At 40.5% G+C, this 16,441-nt stretch overlaps 1 protein-coding gene across 2 annotated transcripts in view; it reads left to right on the forward strand.

The window, feature by feature from the left end:
• The window catches only part of FAM53A (family with sequence similarity 53 member A), a 52,913-nt gene that overhangs the window by 9,143 nt on the left and 27,329 nt on the right, over positions 1-16,441 (forward strand). For both annotated transcript variants that reach the window (XM_072126227.1, XM_072126228.1), the window contains exon 2: positions 6,996-7,225. In XM_072126227.1, coding sequence (XP_071982328.1) covers positions 7,109-7,225 — 117 coding nt within the window. In that variant the 5' untranslated portion in view covers positions 6,996-7,108. The remainder of the gene's footprint in view (positions 1-6,995; positions 7,226-16,441) is intronic.

Raw genomic sequence — 16,441 nt, forward strand, 5'->3', positions numbered from 1 at the left:
AACCAATGCTCAGCAATTCAGTCATATGATTGGGCCCTCATCAATGCATAGGTGTAACCTATTTAAGCTCATAAAAGATTTGTTAAAAGTTTTTGGGGGGCTAAACTGGTCAATATCGATTGCTTGGGTCCAACACCTCCACTGATCAGTAGTGTTCGAACAAGCTCTTCAGTCTCTTTGATTTGCACTATGCAAAGTGCTGTACATTGTATAGTGGCTGTGTTTGGTATTGCAGCTCAGGGCCATTCATTTATTAGATATATGCAACCAATTGACTAGACCTCCATGGCCAAGTGAGCGGAAATGATGCTCACAAAAATGTTGTGACTGCCTCGATGGAGCTGGTCGTGGGAGAACTGGGTGCCAGGTCAACAGAACTATAATATTAATCCCAGAAACTGATATACCATACCAAGCCCTCAACTATGTTGACCATCCCTAGTTGGCCAAGGGTATAGATTGTTCCCATTCATTGAAAGCAAACTTAGAACTTCAAAATGTTGTGAAATGGAAACCCAGCATCAAATAAAAGAGTTGTAGACTTTTTTTGTATTTGTGCTACAATTGAATAATTTTTGCATTTTTGCCCCCCGGCCTATTATTTATGTAGATATTTAATAGTATTCTAAAAAAAAAGTATGAGGCTCGGAGGCTTTTAGTGAGCGTGGAGCATACTTTCCACCTTTTGTGTGCAAGCCCAGGTGAGATATTTACTCGAGAAGCCTTCATCTTCCCATGAGTGACTTCACGGTTCGGACTTGCAAAGCTGAGAGCGACGTGTCAAGTCTCCGCTGAAATATTCCATTGAGTAGTAGTGGAAATAGCCGGAATATGTTCCAATAACACAAGGGAGCGAAACAAGCTTTTAATTCGATGTCCATTCCAGGCAGGAAGTGGAGGAAAAACCAAAAAATCGAGCCAGATCCGTTCCTTATTTTTTTTAGTTTTGACCTTTTAGGGACAAATTAGGATGTGACATTTGGAGGAGATTACAGGTGACGTCTATCTGAAGTGGTCCAATGGGTATATTACACCAGAGGACATTTTTCCTGTCAAAAACTTGTTTGTTCGTCGTCTTGGCGGGAACACTTGGCTTTTTTCATTTGCCGACTTAGCTGTGCCAGGAGCTAGCACCTTCTGGAGGTATGAGGTACTTTGTGCCTCGTGTCACTTATGTCACCATTTTTAGGATATTGCTGCGTCTGTTGACACGTCAACGTCTTAAAATAAGTAATACCGCCATTGTAAACTTGACCTTGTGGCTGTGCGTGAGGCTCGACAACTCATTTGGAAGAGGTGACCGGCCAAGCCCAATGTTGGATATGCGGGAAGCCTGTGTTGAATTTTATGACCTTTTACTGTCGAGCTGCACATGTTATCACGAATGGGTGGAGCACACCAATATCACACAGCTATTACACTATAAAACACTATATTACACTATTAATTACTTAATTGTACTACAGCGTTCCATACTCCACTACTTAGTAATACATTTTACTGCTCGGCCATATACTACACACCAGTACAGTAGTCTATTATATTCAACACAGTCTTTAAGTTTTTTTATTTTTTTGTATCATTTTACCTTGACTATACTATACTATTATATATTGCACTATGAACCTATGGGAGTCTCCAAAAAAAAAAAGTGGAGACTTCCCAAGTCCAGAGAGAGTGGAAGAATCTCCTGAGGTTTCTGCTGGGTTCTTAGATTGTTTATATAAGTTTTATATTTTGGTCTTTGTCGTATAAGGGGCTTGACTGGGATGACAGGGCCTACCTTGCCAAAGGGGTGTGTCTTAAAGCTTTTTCAGGGATGTGGTTTTGTAAAAAGGGGTGTGTCCAGCACCCAAGACGTTCGGACTCCCACTTGTCTCATCAAATTTTGGCAAGTTTATTATACATTGATCTACACTATTTAGGCCTCATGTTTACACCAAGTGCCCCTTTTTGTGTTTTCTAACACCACAAATTTCCAGACCACTGTAAGCAATTGTCTTTGGGGTTCATCAACTCTGCGGATACTTGGTCCAACTACACGGTTATATACTAAATATGTTATTTGCTGACAACTCGAGACTACCGGTATATTAGACGTGTCGCTTACATTGCCCGGTCTTAGTTTCGATTGCTCCTAGTTACAAAAATTTAGATTTTTCTATTTTTCTTATTAGTAAAATAGTAAACAGGTTTCCTGTCATGAAGAGTAATGGTGAGAGAATCCTCCTCAGGGGGGATGACATGCAGTCAATACATACTTGGCGTGTTTGAAAATACCTGTGGGGGCATTTTTCCATAAGTATAAAATTATAGACAGCTGTAGTCAGTGTTTACACTGCTCATAAGCTCAGGCCGTCAGCGCCTTTATCTGGAAGGCAGTATCATTAGTTATTCTCTATTGGGCCTATATGATACCATAGGGGCTTTTGGTTTCGAAGGCGCTAATGAATTATTACATTTTAAAAATTTGGGAGACTTAATACCCTTAAAAAGCGGCCTTTTTGTTCTCTGACAGCCAAGCATTTGCCTTTTGGAAGTATGGTTCACCTCGATAACCATATCCAAAGGTACTGTCATGGCGGGCATTTTTATTCCCACCAAGTAACTTAGACCCCCTGATAGTATAGGTAGGCGGGAACGATGGGTTCATATTTAGCATGGGTAGGTTGACTGTAATTTTTTGCGCAAATTGATTACCCACTTATTTATGTTCTGTTTTTGGGCCACAGACAAAGAATCTCTGGTCTATTTTTGCAGTTCTGATGTCATCACTGTGTAATCTGTTGCTTAGTCGTATTTAGGCAAAAAACGTTTGCGTGGCATCCATTTTTTGGGGGGGAAAAAAAGGTGAGTCTAGCATGTGACATCCCAATCCTGTCTCAACCTCTTTATGGGTTTCAACTAAGGATGAGTGGACCCACTAAGCTGGACCTGGACCAAAACCATGCCCCCAGTAACACCCGAAAACGGTGCTGCCACCGATTGTGGATGTTAACTGTTCAAATACAGACAAGTCTCCGACAGCCTTTACGCCACACGGACCTATACGCTGCGCCATTTCGGTGAGGGTTGGTGCTCCCCATGATGTCAATGGCACATGCCAGATCAATTTACCAACACTAGTCTCGGGTGATACTGGTGAGGTGGTTGAGTCGGACCCCGATTTCTAGTGCCATGCCCGAACTTTGCCGCTCATCCCTAGTCTCAACACGTAATTTCTTTACCTAACAACTGATATGCAAATACGGACCGAATGCGGATCTGTGTAACATTCCTATTTTTCACGTTTCCATAGACTTCTATGGGAAGGCTCAAGTCACAAACCTGGACAGGAATAGTGGTTGTAAAAATACACTTTAAGCATTGACAATCTATCAGGAGTCAACTTCTAGAATTTATTTCCTAACCCTTTACACCCCCCCCCCCCCTCGGTAATCTGCTGTGTACAATATTCCATCTGTTTGATGTGTTTACCCTGTCAGGCAAATGTCTGGACAGGTAACCGCTCCCGTCAAAGGTAAAACATGTCAGTAATCTTTACTACAGGGTGTAATATCCCTCCTGGCCCGGCATCCCTCTGCTACAAGGAGTTGAACTTTGAGGGTAGTACTATAGGGCAGGGCAGCTTTCAGTTCTGTTCTTACTCATACGTAAAAGCAATCTGCTGACATTGCCGATGAGTAACAGGTGTGACCTACAATTTTTGTATACATAAAGTATTTTTAAAAATCTGTAAATCTTTTTTTAAACATTTATAACTAGGTTACAATTTTTACAAATATTTCTAAAAACCTCAACTATTAAAAAAAAAAAAAAATTAATAAAAATTATTAAGTATTACTTAAACAATGCCTATTTTTTGGTGACATGTAAAAAAATTTTTTTTTACAAAATAAAAAATTGTTAATGGTTGAATTCACTCGGCCGTGCTTCCTCCCTGATGTGTTCATTATTTTTAGAAGAGGCAATCTGCTCGGGCCAGACTTCCTCGTTCATTGATGACATGTCTTTCAGAAGCTAGATCAGCTGGCGTGTCCTGAGGCACTTGACCTTGATACCCTCGAGTGGCCTCGGTTAGCCTTTAAAGGAACCCTCCTGGGGGGAAAAAAAAACCTGTTGTAGTGTTAAAGGAATTGTCCAGGATTACAAAAACATTTCTTGAGGAACCAGCTCCTCCACTGTCTTTGGGCCACTTGTAGTTGGGTGGTAGGACCCTAAACAGAATTTCATAGGTTTATATTAGTAAAAAAACAAAAATTATGAAAAGAGGGCCACGTTAGAATGTTCTACGAAGAAATGGAACACTCATCATATTTCTCCCTGCTGACCTTTGTGTGTTCAGTACAGTTTTCTTCAACCATTGTGACTGACGGTTGTACCCCACCCACACCTAAAAAAATAGTCTACCGTTGTGCGTAGGTGGGCCGGTTCACATTAGTCTTTTTTGTGGTTTTAAGCATGTTTGCTTGCATGCATGAATGTTGCAGTATACCTATAGGAATCTGAACCATTGTACATACAGAAGAACGTCAATACAAATTCTTATTGAAGTCTTAAAAAAATATGAATTACCCTGAAAAGAAAATGTTTTTCTTCTACAAATATTCCAGCCATTCAGGGATTGTGTAATATCGAACTTTGTTTGCATATGGTTTCATCACCCAAGGGATTGTAATGCGGTAAATGTAAATTACTTTTATATGGGCGACCCCCTACTTAAGGACACTCGACTTACAGATGACCCCTAGTGAGGGACCACTGTGACCTCAGTTGATGTTCTGTGGATGCTGGTAGTTTACAGGATGCAATGATTAACTGTAAGTTGTCTACATTGAAGGACTATATATAATCATTGTTTCCTGGAGCACCCAAAATTTTCATTTACCACAGTGACATAAATTTTTTTTTGTTTGCTTCCGACTTGCATACAAATTCAACTTAAGAACAAACCTCCTCCTGGAGCCTTTCTTGTTGTAACCTGCGGTTTGCCTGTAATTAGAGATGAGCGGACCCAAACTTTCTATTTGGGTTAAGGTGGATGCCATGTGTCGAGGACATATTGCTGGATTGGTGACCGAACAGCCAAACTGGCAAATTGACACCCCTGGCCAACTAGCCATGGCAATGATTGCCCATAGAAGACCCCTGGCCAATCCCAACCATAGTTGGTTGTCTAGGGCCACCAATTTGCTGGATTGGCTGTTCAGCCGCCAATCGGACCATATGTCCCGGTCACGCGGGATGCACCTGAACCCCAAACCTGAATGGTAAGTTCGGATTCGCTCATCTCTACCTTATATATACGGTGCAATCTAGATAAGGTTGTTGCTATGTTCTGTATCCAAAAATTAACAAAAACATGTGTTGCCAAAATTTACAACAAACGAGTACTCACACATAAATCGAGATATGTGATTATGCACACCAACAAAAATTGACAAAAAAGTTACAAAAACCTCTTTTTTTTTTTTTTTTTTTTTTTTTTAGAAAAGCTGTAAATATAGCTGTAAATTATGGACAGGTGCCAATCTTGGCAGAAAAAAATTAAAAATGTGGAAATGAGAACAGAATTTTTATATTTTATTTACGTGCTTTTCCAGATTTTTATAGGGGAATAACGAGGTTGTGTGAGAGTGGAAAACTTTAGCATAATCCGTTTGCCTCTTACGCTCCTGAGCAGTGAGAATGAGTGGGTTGTGTGGACGCCGGCCAGGCATTCACTAGAGCTGGCGTGTCGAGAGAGTGTACTTTTCCCCACATTTCATGTAGTCATTCAGAAGTCTCAGACCACATCAGGGAACTGGAAACACTTTGTGTAGCGCTTTCTGAATTTTAGATTTCCCACTAATATGGGATTTCGCATGGGACGATTGCAGTAATGAAGAGGTGGCACCTCGGGATGTTTCATTGCATGGAGAAATGGGTTGTATCAGGGTCGGAGGAAGTAATGCTCGAATCCTCGATGTTCTTTGATGGTAGTAGTTAGATTTTTTTTTTTTTTAGATATTTCCATAATGTGGTACCATACAGCTGAACCCAGAATGCCGAAAAGCTACCATCAAGGCTTTAATGACATGGCTAGGCTTACTTAGAGTTGGAAAAACATGGCTACTTTGTGCCGCTATTGTAACTCCGCTCCATTCATCTCTATGCAGCTCAGTTGCAGCATCGGCACAAGCCATGGTCAGATTTGGCGCTGTTTTTGGAAGAAAGCTGCCATGTTATAGGAGTTCCTTAAAAGGGTTGTCTCAGGAAGCCAACCTCTTACCATCTTGGTTATCCCCGATCTCTGGGCCATGTATAATAATGGGATCCATACTTTACGTTGATGTAGTTGTCTCTTATGGGTGGCATTTGAAAGGATCCCCCTCCCATGATGTTTAGTTAACTTCAGCCTGGGGAAACACAAATTCGGTGGTGGCTCACCCATGGCAATATACAGTTGTAACATATTGGATGGGATGTAAGTAAAACCCATCCATATTCTCTGTAAAAATCTAACCTGTGGATTTCTTAGCTTTAGGGGAGATGTGGTCAGAGTTGTCTCCACCAAGCTGAGTTCTTGAATGGTTGGACTTCAGCTCGTGAGGTCACTCTCCTTGGTGGTCATTCTCCTCGGGATCAGTTTAATCTGGAGGTGGAGCTACACTCGAAACTTTAATATAAGTTCTAAATTCTAAAGCCATACAAAGCATAAAAGTATATAAATAACCCTATATAATCTGCAAACGGAACCATGTTCAGTGTGAGGTCTTCTTCTGCAGCAGGGTGTGGGTGTTTCAATGTTCGGCTTCCGCAGCAGAGTGAAACTTGACACATGTCACATATTATATGATTGCTGCAGAGACCACAGAGCTGTAAATGTCTCCATCGCCCTATAATTTTTTGCTTGTGACATAATGTTCTCTGTAATGTAACGAGTAAATTAGAGAAGTCTGATGAGCATACGCTGAACCAGATGATGCTAACCCGATTCTCGTTGTTGTTTACAGATGAAGACCATGACTGGCAACGCTGAGATCAACTAAGCAACGTCCTACAAGAAACATCTAAGTCTGTGTTCTAACACCTGAAATGTCTGAACAGTATTAAGTCAAGAGGATCAATGCTCATCGGCTTGAGAACCGGGGAAGTGGGGCCTACCATGGTGACACTAATCACAGAGAAGCTGCAAAACCAAAGCTTGGACGACCTGTCATGCAAAACGTATAATATTAATCTGGTACGTTGGGTTTTAATTGGGGATCTTCATGTAGAGGAATTACTCAATGTGAGTGTTGAAATTTTTTTAATTTTACTCTCAGGTGACTTCTAACATAACCGGATTAGTTTTTCAAGTCCACGCCGGTCATATTTAAAGCTGTTCCATTTTTAGCCAATTTTTTTTTTTAGGTTGCCTGGCAACCCTATTTTACTATAGTTGCTCTACATTTCAATAGACAGGAAGTTTTGAGTTCAGGATGGTTTTTGGTGGTTTTCTGCAGTAGGCTACTAAAGTCGGAAACGTTTTTGAAAAACTTTGCTTCTTAAAGGGTTGTACTTGGTACATACCATTTAATTAGTGACATTTTTCATAACTTAATGTAACTTACCATATATACTCGAGTATAAGCCTAGTTTTTCAGCATAAAAAAATGTGCTGAAAACTCAAACTCTGCTTATACTCGAGTAAAAATATATCAAAACTCACCTTTCTGGCTTCCCCTGCTGCTGGCTATATACTGGGGCAGGGGGATGGCTACATACTGGGGGATATGGGCTGGCAGGCTATATACTGGGGGTCAGGTGCTGGCTATATACTATGGGGCAGGGTCTGGCAGGCTATATACTGGGGAGACTGTGACCAATGCATTTCCCACACTCTTATACTCGAGTCAATAGGTTTTCCCAGGTTTTGTGGTAAAATTAGGGGCCTCGGCTTATACTCGAGTATATACGGTATCCTTTTTTTTTCCCACAGAATAGGGGATGACAAGCGGATCAGTGGGAGTCCATCTGATGGGACCCCCACTAATGCTGCTTTGCCTCTTTATCCAATGGCATGATAGTAGTGATAATGTTTGAAAACAACAAAGGACTATCCTCCCTCACATAGACGGTAAACGTGAGTGCCAGAGATATAAGAGCGTTGTCCATAATTTTTGACACACTCATACAGTTGAATGGAGCTGTAGGACGCACACTTGACAAGTGGCTCCACCCATTAGATCGTGGGGGTCTCGGCTGCCGGACACTCACTGATCATCTTGTTATCCCCTATCCTGTGGCTAGCGGATGATTTGAAAACTTGTTACAAGTCCTGGTGGTTGGGGACCAGTTGAGCGTTGTGCCCCTGAGTTCTTAATTGGCTTACGACTAATTCGTAGACTTCTTACTCATGTAGTGGTGCAACAAGGGTCTCGAGCAGAGGGCGTCCTTCTACAGCATCAATAATCCCTAATCCGGCACATTAAAGTTGTCCTGATGGAACAATGGAATCAATGGGGTTTTATAGGTTCACCAGCAAGAACCATGGAGACAAAGTCCAGATAAAAAAATAAAATGTTTGGTCTGTTCTTCCTGTTTTTGGATTTTTCAACACTTTTGCCCAGAGGTCACTTGACATCTGTAGTCTTAGTGGTCAAAGGAATGGTGACATCACTGTTCCCGTAACCTGTGACCCTGATACGTAGGTGAACACGTGAAAACCTCTCTAGTTACTCGGGCAAGTTCCTCCTGGGAGTTTCCTCCATTACACCTAATTAGAAGGGGTTGTGAATAATTGGTAGGAAGTCCCTGGAGTGTTGTGTGACTACGAGTCCTTCAGGGAAGTAGATGGCATAGCCAACACGAGACCTATCACCCAGTAATGACATTTTTGTGAGGTTGCATTATTGTCGGAGAAGTATCCATGTGTTTTGGCTTGTCAAGGAAAACCCTATCAAACGACCCCAGGGCAAACATAGTCATTAAAATGTCGAATAATAAAAATAAAAAGATAAAAAAGGAAAGTGACAGCAGTACAAGTATCTAAACTTATCAGCTGTTCGCAGCTTGTGGCCTTGTATAGAGCTAAAACAAATTGTGCAATTACGGTAAACACGGCCTATAAAGGAGGAAACACGGTAAAAGGGGACGTTTGGCGTCAAGAGTTTTTTCTTCGGTCTTCAAGGGATGTCTAATCACTGCTGGTGGTTTGACATCAGGGACCCCCCGAGCAAAGCTTCATTCATGATCGAAAATCACACCGCCTTCAATTCCCACATAGTCAGTGGCTCAATGGGCATGTAGCCTACCCCTCCAGTCTCACTCGGGAAGTGTCTTGGAGATTTAATAGTTTCTTTCCACTTATGTTGAAGGCTCCCAAAGCTTACACCATTACGTTTAGGTTTCCAGCATTTTAAAATGTGTTTTCTTCATGAAGTGACCCCTTATGAACAATGGAGGCAGCCGTTACTATTTTTATCACATTTATAGTACCCTTTAAGATACTACTGTATTTAGGAGCTATTTTAAAGGGAGCCTGTCAGCACATATTCACAAATACAGCTGGTAACAGGTTCTCATGGAGCCCTTTTAGCTAAAAATTGTTCCATCCCCATAAATCAACTCTATATTATATTCCCTGGCATCAGAAGGGACGTGTCCTTCTGTGCTGTCTTCTCCCATTTACTCATCCCCATGTCCCATGCCTATTCTCAGCATGTTATTTGACCGTGGTGATGTCATATAAGGTCCTTGACCCATTTTGCAACATTTGCAACGTCTGCCCCATGTGTTTATCTGATCACATGAAATCACAGCAGCCTCCATGGACTTCTACTCCTCCCCATTCTCCATGGAGGCTGCTGTGATGTCATGTGATCAGATACATACATGGGCTGGACTTTTCAAATGTAACATAAGATGACATCAGCCTAATCACATGACATGAAGTGCACATTGATGTAACCGAGCACTCTCTCAATGCTCCACACAGCGTTGAGACCTGTCAATCAGGAACAGGAAGGAAAGGCAGGGAACACTATATACTGGACCCCATCACTATCATTGGACTCACATCGGGTGATTTGCATATAAGTTTACAAACTGATTTTGTAACCATTTAGGGATCAGGGCAATGCTTTTTAATCATAGTTTTTAATGAATTATTTACTTTGTATGGGTTAATTTGTATGCTAGGTTCTCTTTAAATGATAGATTCAGGTAGAACCTTTTGGACTTTTAGCCTATTTTTGCTATTTGGATAGTTCCTTAAATTGTCTTTGATTATTACATTATGTATGGAAATTGCTCGTTTTCCAAGGTGGAGCTTTGCTTTAACGATCAGCTTCACGAGAAAAACACTTCTTTCCCATTGGTTTTGAGCCAGTGATCATGACTTCACTAGCCCGAGGGTGCAGCTTTTACCAGGAACACAACCACCCGTGAGATCTTGGGTCCTGGCTCTTGAGTGCCGTTCACGAATCGGGGTTTTGATGATGCATAATTTACAGTATAATAATTGGCCCCTCCCATTGTTGCATCAGTTTAGGGATTTGTTGGCGAGCCGACAATCCTCAAGTGACCTAATTTGCAAGTCATTGCAATTTTTTAGGTGGATAGGATTTCAAAGTTCAGTCATCGTCAGTGAAATGAGTCGTTCCCCGTAGTCCATGTCATGATTCACGTCTATTTAGGTAATCATGCTCCATCGTTATGTATAATAAATGGGAACGCTGTGTGTCTGACTTGCAGGTTTAAGGATTTTGGCGACATTTCAAGGTCTTGCCAAATGTCAGGATCAGGATTCTGATTGTTAAGTTCATGTTTTTGTCAGATACTAGTGACTATCCTTAATATTTCCCAAATTTTAGCCCAAATTTGATTTAACTTGAGTAAGTAGCCAATGGCCTAATACAGAAGCATGTCCTTTTTCTATGTTTTTTGGCTCCTCCCCAAAAATTTAGCCGAGGATGGATTCACATCACGTTTTTTTTTTTTGCATCATATGCTGCAATTTGATACTTTTTAAAATTGACAAAAATGGACACATTCTCTGTCATACGTCTACTTTTTTGACATACAGGCGGTCCCCTACTTAAGGACACCCGACTTACAGACAACCCATAGTTACAGACGGACCCCTCTGCCCACTGTGACCTCTGGTGAAGCTCTCTGGATGTTACTATAGTCCCAGACTGCAATAATCAGCTGTAAGATGTGTGTAATGAAGCTTTATTGATAATCCGTGGTCCAATTACACCAAAAATTTTGAAACTCCAATTGTCACTGGGGCAAAAGAAAAAAAATTGTCTAAAACTTCCATTATAAAATATACAGTTTCGACTTACATACAAATTCAACTTAAGAACAAACCTCCAGACCATATCTTGTATGTAACCCGGGGACTGCCTGTATATGTTGGCTTCAAAAAGTGTCTTTACCAAGATGGACAATTTTAAGATCCAGTTTTGGGCATTAAGACTGATGTGACGGATTGATGCATACGCTGTGACACATTATGCATATGTTGTCCATAGAAACCAATGTAATAAAAAAATTGGTTAACTTTTTGTATGTTTAGGTTTTATGTGGTCACTACCGTACATATCGGTATTATGTTTCGAGTATTATTTGAACAATCCCTTTATGTGGCAATATTTTGTGAACTGTGGAGGGCAGTTTCATGTTGTAACTGACCAAATTTTTTGAATTGACCTCTGTGTTGGTTACCCGATCCCCGTTTTCGGAAAGAAAGTCGGTTAGTAAAAAAAAAGTCGAATTCACAAAACCTCAATGCAGAATTTAATCTTTTTATGATATTTTGTAACTGTAACATTTTTAAATTTACAAGTTTTGTAACTGACAAAAATCTTTGAATTGTTGTATTTGGCTGTTACCTGGACCCCCCCCCCCCCCCCGTTTTCAAAAAGTAATAAAAAAACATAGAAGACGCCTCATCAAAAACCCAAAGGTGGTTTCTATAGGGAAGTATTATTTGGATAGAGCATCTTATGAGGGGCTATTATGTGATCTATAAAGGGCAAAAAATATGTAAAAAATAATTTGGCCTCTTTGCTACCCTTACATTTTTTGATTTTTTTTCCCCTTTAAAACTTATGTTACTCAAGACCCCTTTGGTAATTAAATGGTTAAGAGCACTCGGCGACGTGACCTTGTCCTTCGGGAGTCTGCAGGATGGTGATATGATGGGTGCGGTAGAGACTCTATGAACATATAGGGAGGAACTTGTATGTTCTTGATTGCCCTATAGTTAAAACCTTTTGCCTCCGGCCATATCGTGTTTGCTGTGAATCTCTACAGCTGCAGCCTGAAACTCTCTCCAGCTAAATGACTACAACCCCCAGCATCTAGTGTCAGCAGTATGCTGCCGCCCACCCATCTTATATGTATCGTGCATACTCTGCAGAAGTTTTTGCTTTTATGTTTTTACTTTGATGTTTGTGGTAAGAGTCTTAGACCTGCTTTTTTTCATGCAAAAATTTTTTACTTTTGAAAGCTCCTTAGTTACTGCATAAAATCTCACACTCAAAAATTAGAAGACGTCCTCTAGTCCATCTTGGGCTTTGAGTGTCCAAATATCTTATATATAATGCTCTACAAGGGTTATCCTTATGTAACTTAAAGCTATTCTAGCAGATCCGCCCATTCCCTTTACGGACATGTATTATTTATAGTATTAGACTATTCATACTTGGAAGAGACTTGATATGGAAGACCCATACAGCTCTCGGGTTGGGGTGTAACTTTTGTATATTCCTATACAGTGTCGGACTGGGATACCTTGGGCCCTCTAGTAAAATCAAATCTTTGGGCCCACCACAGCTATAAGTTTTCTATTTGTTACACAATCTATTAATATATATATACTGAGAAGAAAAGAAGTGTGCTACACTGGACCAAAATTCAATTTTTAATACAATCCAATCTTTATTCCAAAATATCAAAAATACACAACAATTTGATAAAACCAAAGTGTCAGAAAGAACACAGGGTGGAGTGGGCCAATGGCTCTACTCCATCCACCACCCCTATCCACAAGTGTATGGACAAAATACAAGAAGTCAAGTAGATGTCAAGGTATACAATTCAATGCCTATCAGTGGCTAGAATGAACAAGTACAAAAGATGTAAACATCCCACTAGTATATAGCTGAAAATACAATTGACATGGAGTCACCTGCCAACAAAACATACAAAGTATTTAGACATATGCAATATAACTCTTACAAAAGAGTGCAGGTACCATGTAATGATCCTATGTATAAATAAACCGGGTACAACTGGGCATGGCCAAGCACACAGGTATACCCATACACAAACCTAAGCCACAATGCGCACCATACACTGAACGGGTGGTAGGGGCGGGAGGCTCCCCACGCGTATCGTCGCAGAGGAAGTCGCTTCACAGCGACGATACGCGTGGGGAGCCTCCCGCCCCTACCACCCGTTCAGTGTATGGTGCGCATTGTGGCTTAGGTTTGTGTATGGGTATACCTGTGTGCTTGGCCATGCCCAGTTGTACCCGGTTTATTTATACATTGGATCATTACATGGTACCTGCACTCTTTTGTAAGAGTTATATTGCATATGTTTAAATACTTTGTATGTTTTGTTGGCAGGTGACCTTGACATCCACTTGACTTCTTATATTTTGTCCATACACTTGTGGATAGGGGTGGTGGATGGAGTAGAGCCATTGGCCCACTCCACCCTGTGTTCTTTCTGACACTTTGGTTTTATCAAATTGTTGTGTATTTTTGATATTTTGGAATAAAGATTGGATTGTATTAAAAATTGAATTTTGGTCCAGTGTAGCACACTTCTTTTCTTCTCAGTATATATAGTCTCCTATTTGTGTGCGGACCAGTATATACTCTAGCTGTGCACGCCCCACTCTGTTTATTGTGTTACAATCTATTAATATAATCCTATAAATACATAGTATAGTTGAGATGGTCTATGCTAAATATATGTATAAATTACAGAGAGGGTAACTTTTCCAGAACTACTTATGCAGGGGCTGGGGGCCCAACGGTGGATCCACCTGTTCCCCTGTGGGCCAGTCCGAGCCTGTTCCTATACCATAATTGTTGTGTATCACAACATAAACCTTTTACGTTGCTGTAGTTTCTGGTGGAAATTTGCAATTCAAAAATTTGCTTACGTGGCTTAATTTTTTAAAAAGTTTTTGTCTAATTTAAAACTTTGACAGACCTGTTGCTACCCATTTTGAGAACCTTAGACCTGTTATTCGCACAATGGAAATTTTTGTTTAATCTGAGAATTCCACTTCCACCAAAAAACAAGTCAACGGTGTTGTAAAGCCTTTTTTCCACAAGTTTTGGTCTAAGAAACTCTCACCATTTGCTTGCAGGATTTCCCATACGGAACCCGGGCTCACTAAACTGAACTCATCATTTCAGGTTAGGGATTCTATGTTGAGTTCGAGGAAGCCAGTTTATCAAACCATCCAAGTTGTGGGCACCGTCTTTAAAACGGTGTTGTAAATCCTCTTTCCCTTGAGTTTTGATCCAACCAACCAAGTTGTGGGCACAGGCTGAAGTCTAATATCTGTTAATGATGACAGCTTAAAGGGCAGGTCCATTAAACATGGATCACCTAATGTAAAATATAAAGACATCTTAGAAGATCATGTTGGTGAAGTCCATGAGTTCAGATCGGTTTCAAAAATTTTAGTGCCAATCAAGCCCGAGACAAGGGGTAGGCACAGTAGGCAGCTGTCTTGAGGCGCAGTTGAGGGAGGGGCTATATAATTATAACTGGAGGAATTTCACACCCCTCTGGACCTAACAATGTTTGGAGCCACGTATGAACACTCTTGGGACCTTCTAGTCTTTAAGTGCTGAAAGAGTGTATTTAAGGATGTTTGCGTTCCATGGCCCGAGAAGAAAATAACTCCTATCATTGCAAAGGAAGTGTCTGAACAATGGTATCTTTTTTGGCGGAGCAAAGAATAAATCAGAAACCAGAAGGCATCTAAGAAAGGAAGTTTGTTAATCAAGTGTTTAGCGTAGAGTCCATGTGGAGCGGTTTCTCATTCGTCAACATATCAAACACTTGTTAGTGTATTAATCAAGATTGTGTCATCTGTGGTGCTGCGCTGGTTAAGCCCATTGTGCCGGCCTCTCAAAGGGCAAATTTAGAGCCGGGCGTTGCTTTAATATTTACAGAAGCCTTAGGTTTCTAAGGAGGCTAAACCGGTCTGAATACGTACGTCCTTCCTTATTTATGCTGACTCAGTGCTAAAAGTGGCCAGGAAATAAAAATTCCTACTGGTGGAGAGTCGCTAGATTCTGTGTGGGCCCATTGGATCAATACGTGGCTTCTGCATGCCTCAAACTTACCGATTTTGTAACGTTTATTAACAAAGACCAGTTAAGCGAACTTACATTGTTGTATCCATGGTTACAGACTACAATCTAGTCTGTGTAGTCATATGTTTTTCCTCTCCTTTTTTTATAATTTTTGTAAGAAAAGAAAGAGTGGAGAGGGATTTGAGTAACACCCATAGATGTGGATTGTTCGTAGTGTGTAACCATAGACATGTATGTGTAACTGTAGTAAGCTCTTAAATCGTTGCTATGACTTTTATCTTGTGTACATTGGTACAAAAGGGCACACACCCCTTAATAGATCCATAGAGATGTTGCTAGATTATCCTTTATGAATACAGTGAACTTCTGATACCAATTTTGTCAACAGGCGGTCCCCAACTTAAGGACACCCGACTTACAGACCACCCCTAGTTACAGACTCCGCCCCCTGTGAGCTCTGGTGAAGCTCTCTGGATGTTACTATAGTCCCATACTGCAATGATCAGCTGTAAGGTGTCTGTAATGAAGCTTTATTGTTAATCCTTGGTCCCATTACAGCACAAAATTTAGAAAATCCAAATCCAAAAAATTTGTCTGGAATTACAATTATAAAATACACCAGTTCTGACTTGTGTATATAAACTCAACTTAAGTACAAACCTAAGGGACCTGCCTGTATGTTAAAGCTTTATTAACTATTTTGTTGTTAAGGTCTTGCAAAAGCCGTAACAAAATTGACAAAAAATGTCTTCCTCTTAGACTAGGCAAATGTTCTGTCTATAGATTTATTCATGGTGCCCGATAACCTTCTTAATTCATTTTCAGGTTTTTTTTCTGTATAAAAAATTCTGAACCCTCCCCCCACCCAAAAAAATAAATCTATTATCCTAACATTCCGGCCTATTATTTTTTTTAGAGGTTCTCTTCCAAACCGTGTCTGTTTAATTTTCTTTGCGAAAAATCTGATTAATAAGGCAGAATGGAAATTGAATAGTGAAATTGCTGGCAATGAGCTTTTACCTGGTGCCAAATAAGTGTGGATTTAAATATCGGATCATTGAGACGTGTTTGGAAGGAGAACTGGACCACCATCTTCTTCTCTACATCTTCTGGCTTTA

The sequence above is a fragment of the Engystomops pustulosus genome, chromosome 1 (genome assembly GCF_040894005.1).
Source record: "Engystomops pustulosus chromosome 1, aEngPut4.maternal, whole genome shotgun sequence".
NCBI lineage: Eukaryota > Metazoa > Chordata > Amphibia > Anura > Leptodactylidae > Engystomops > Engystomops pustulosus.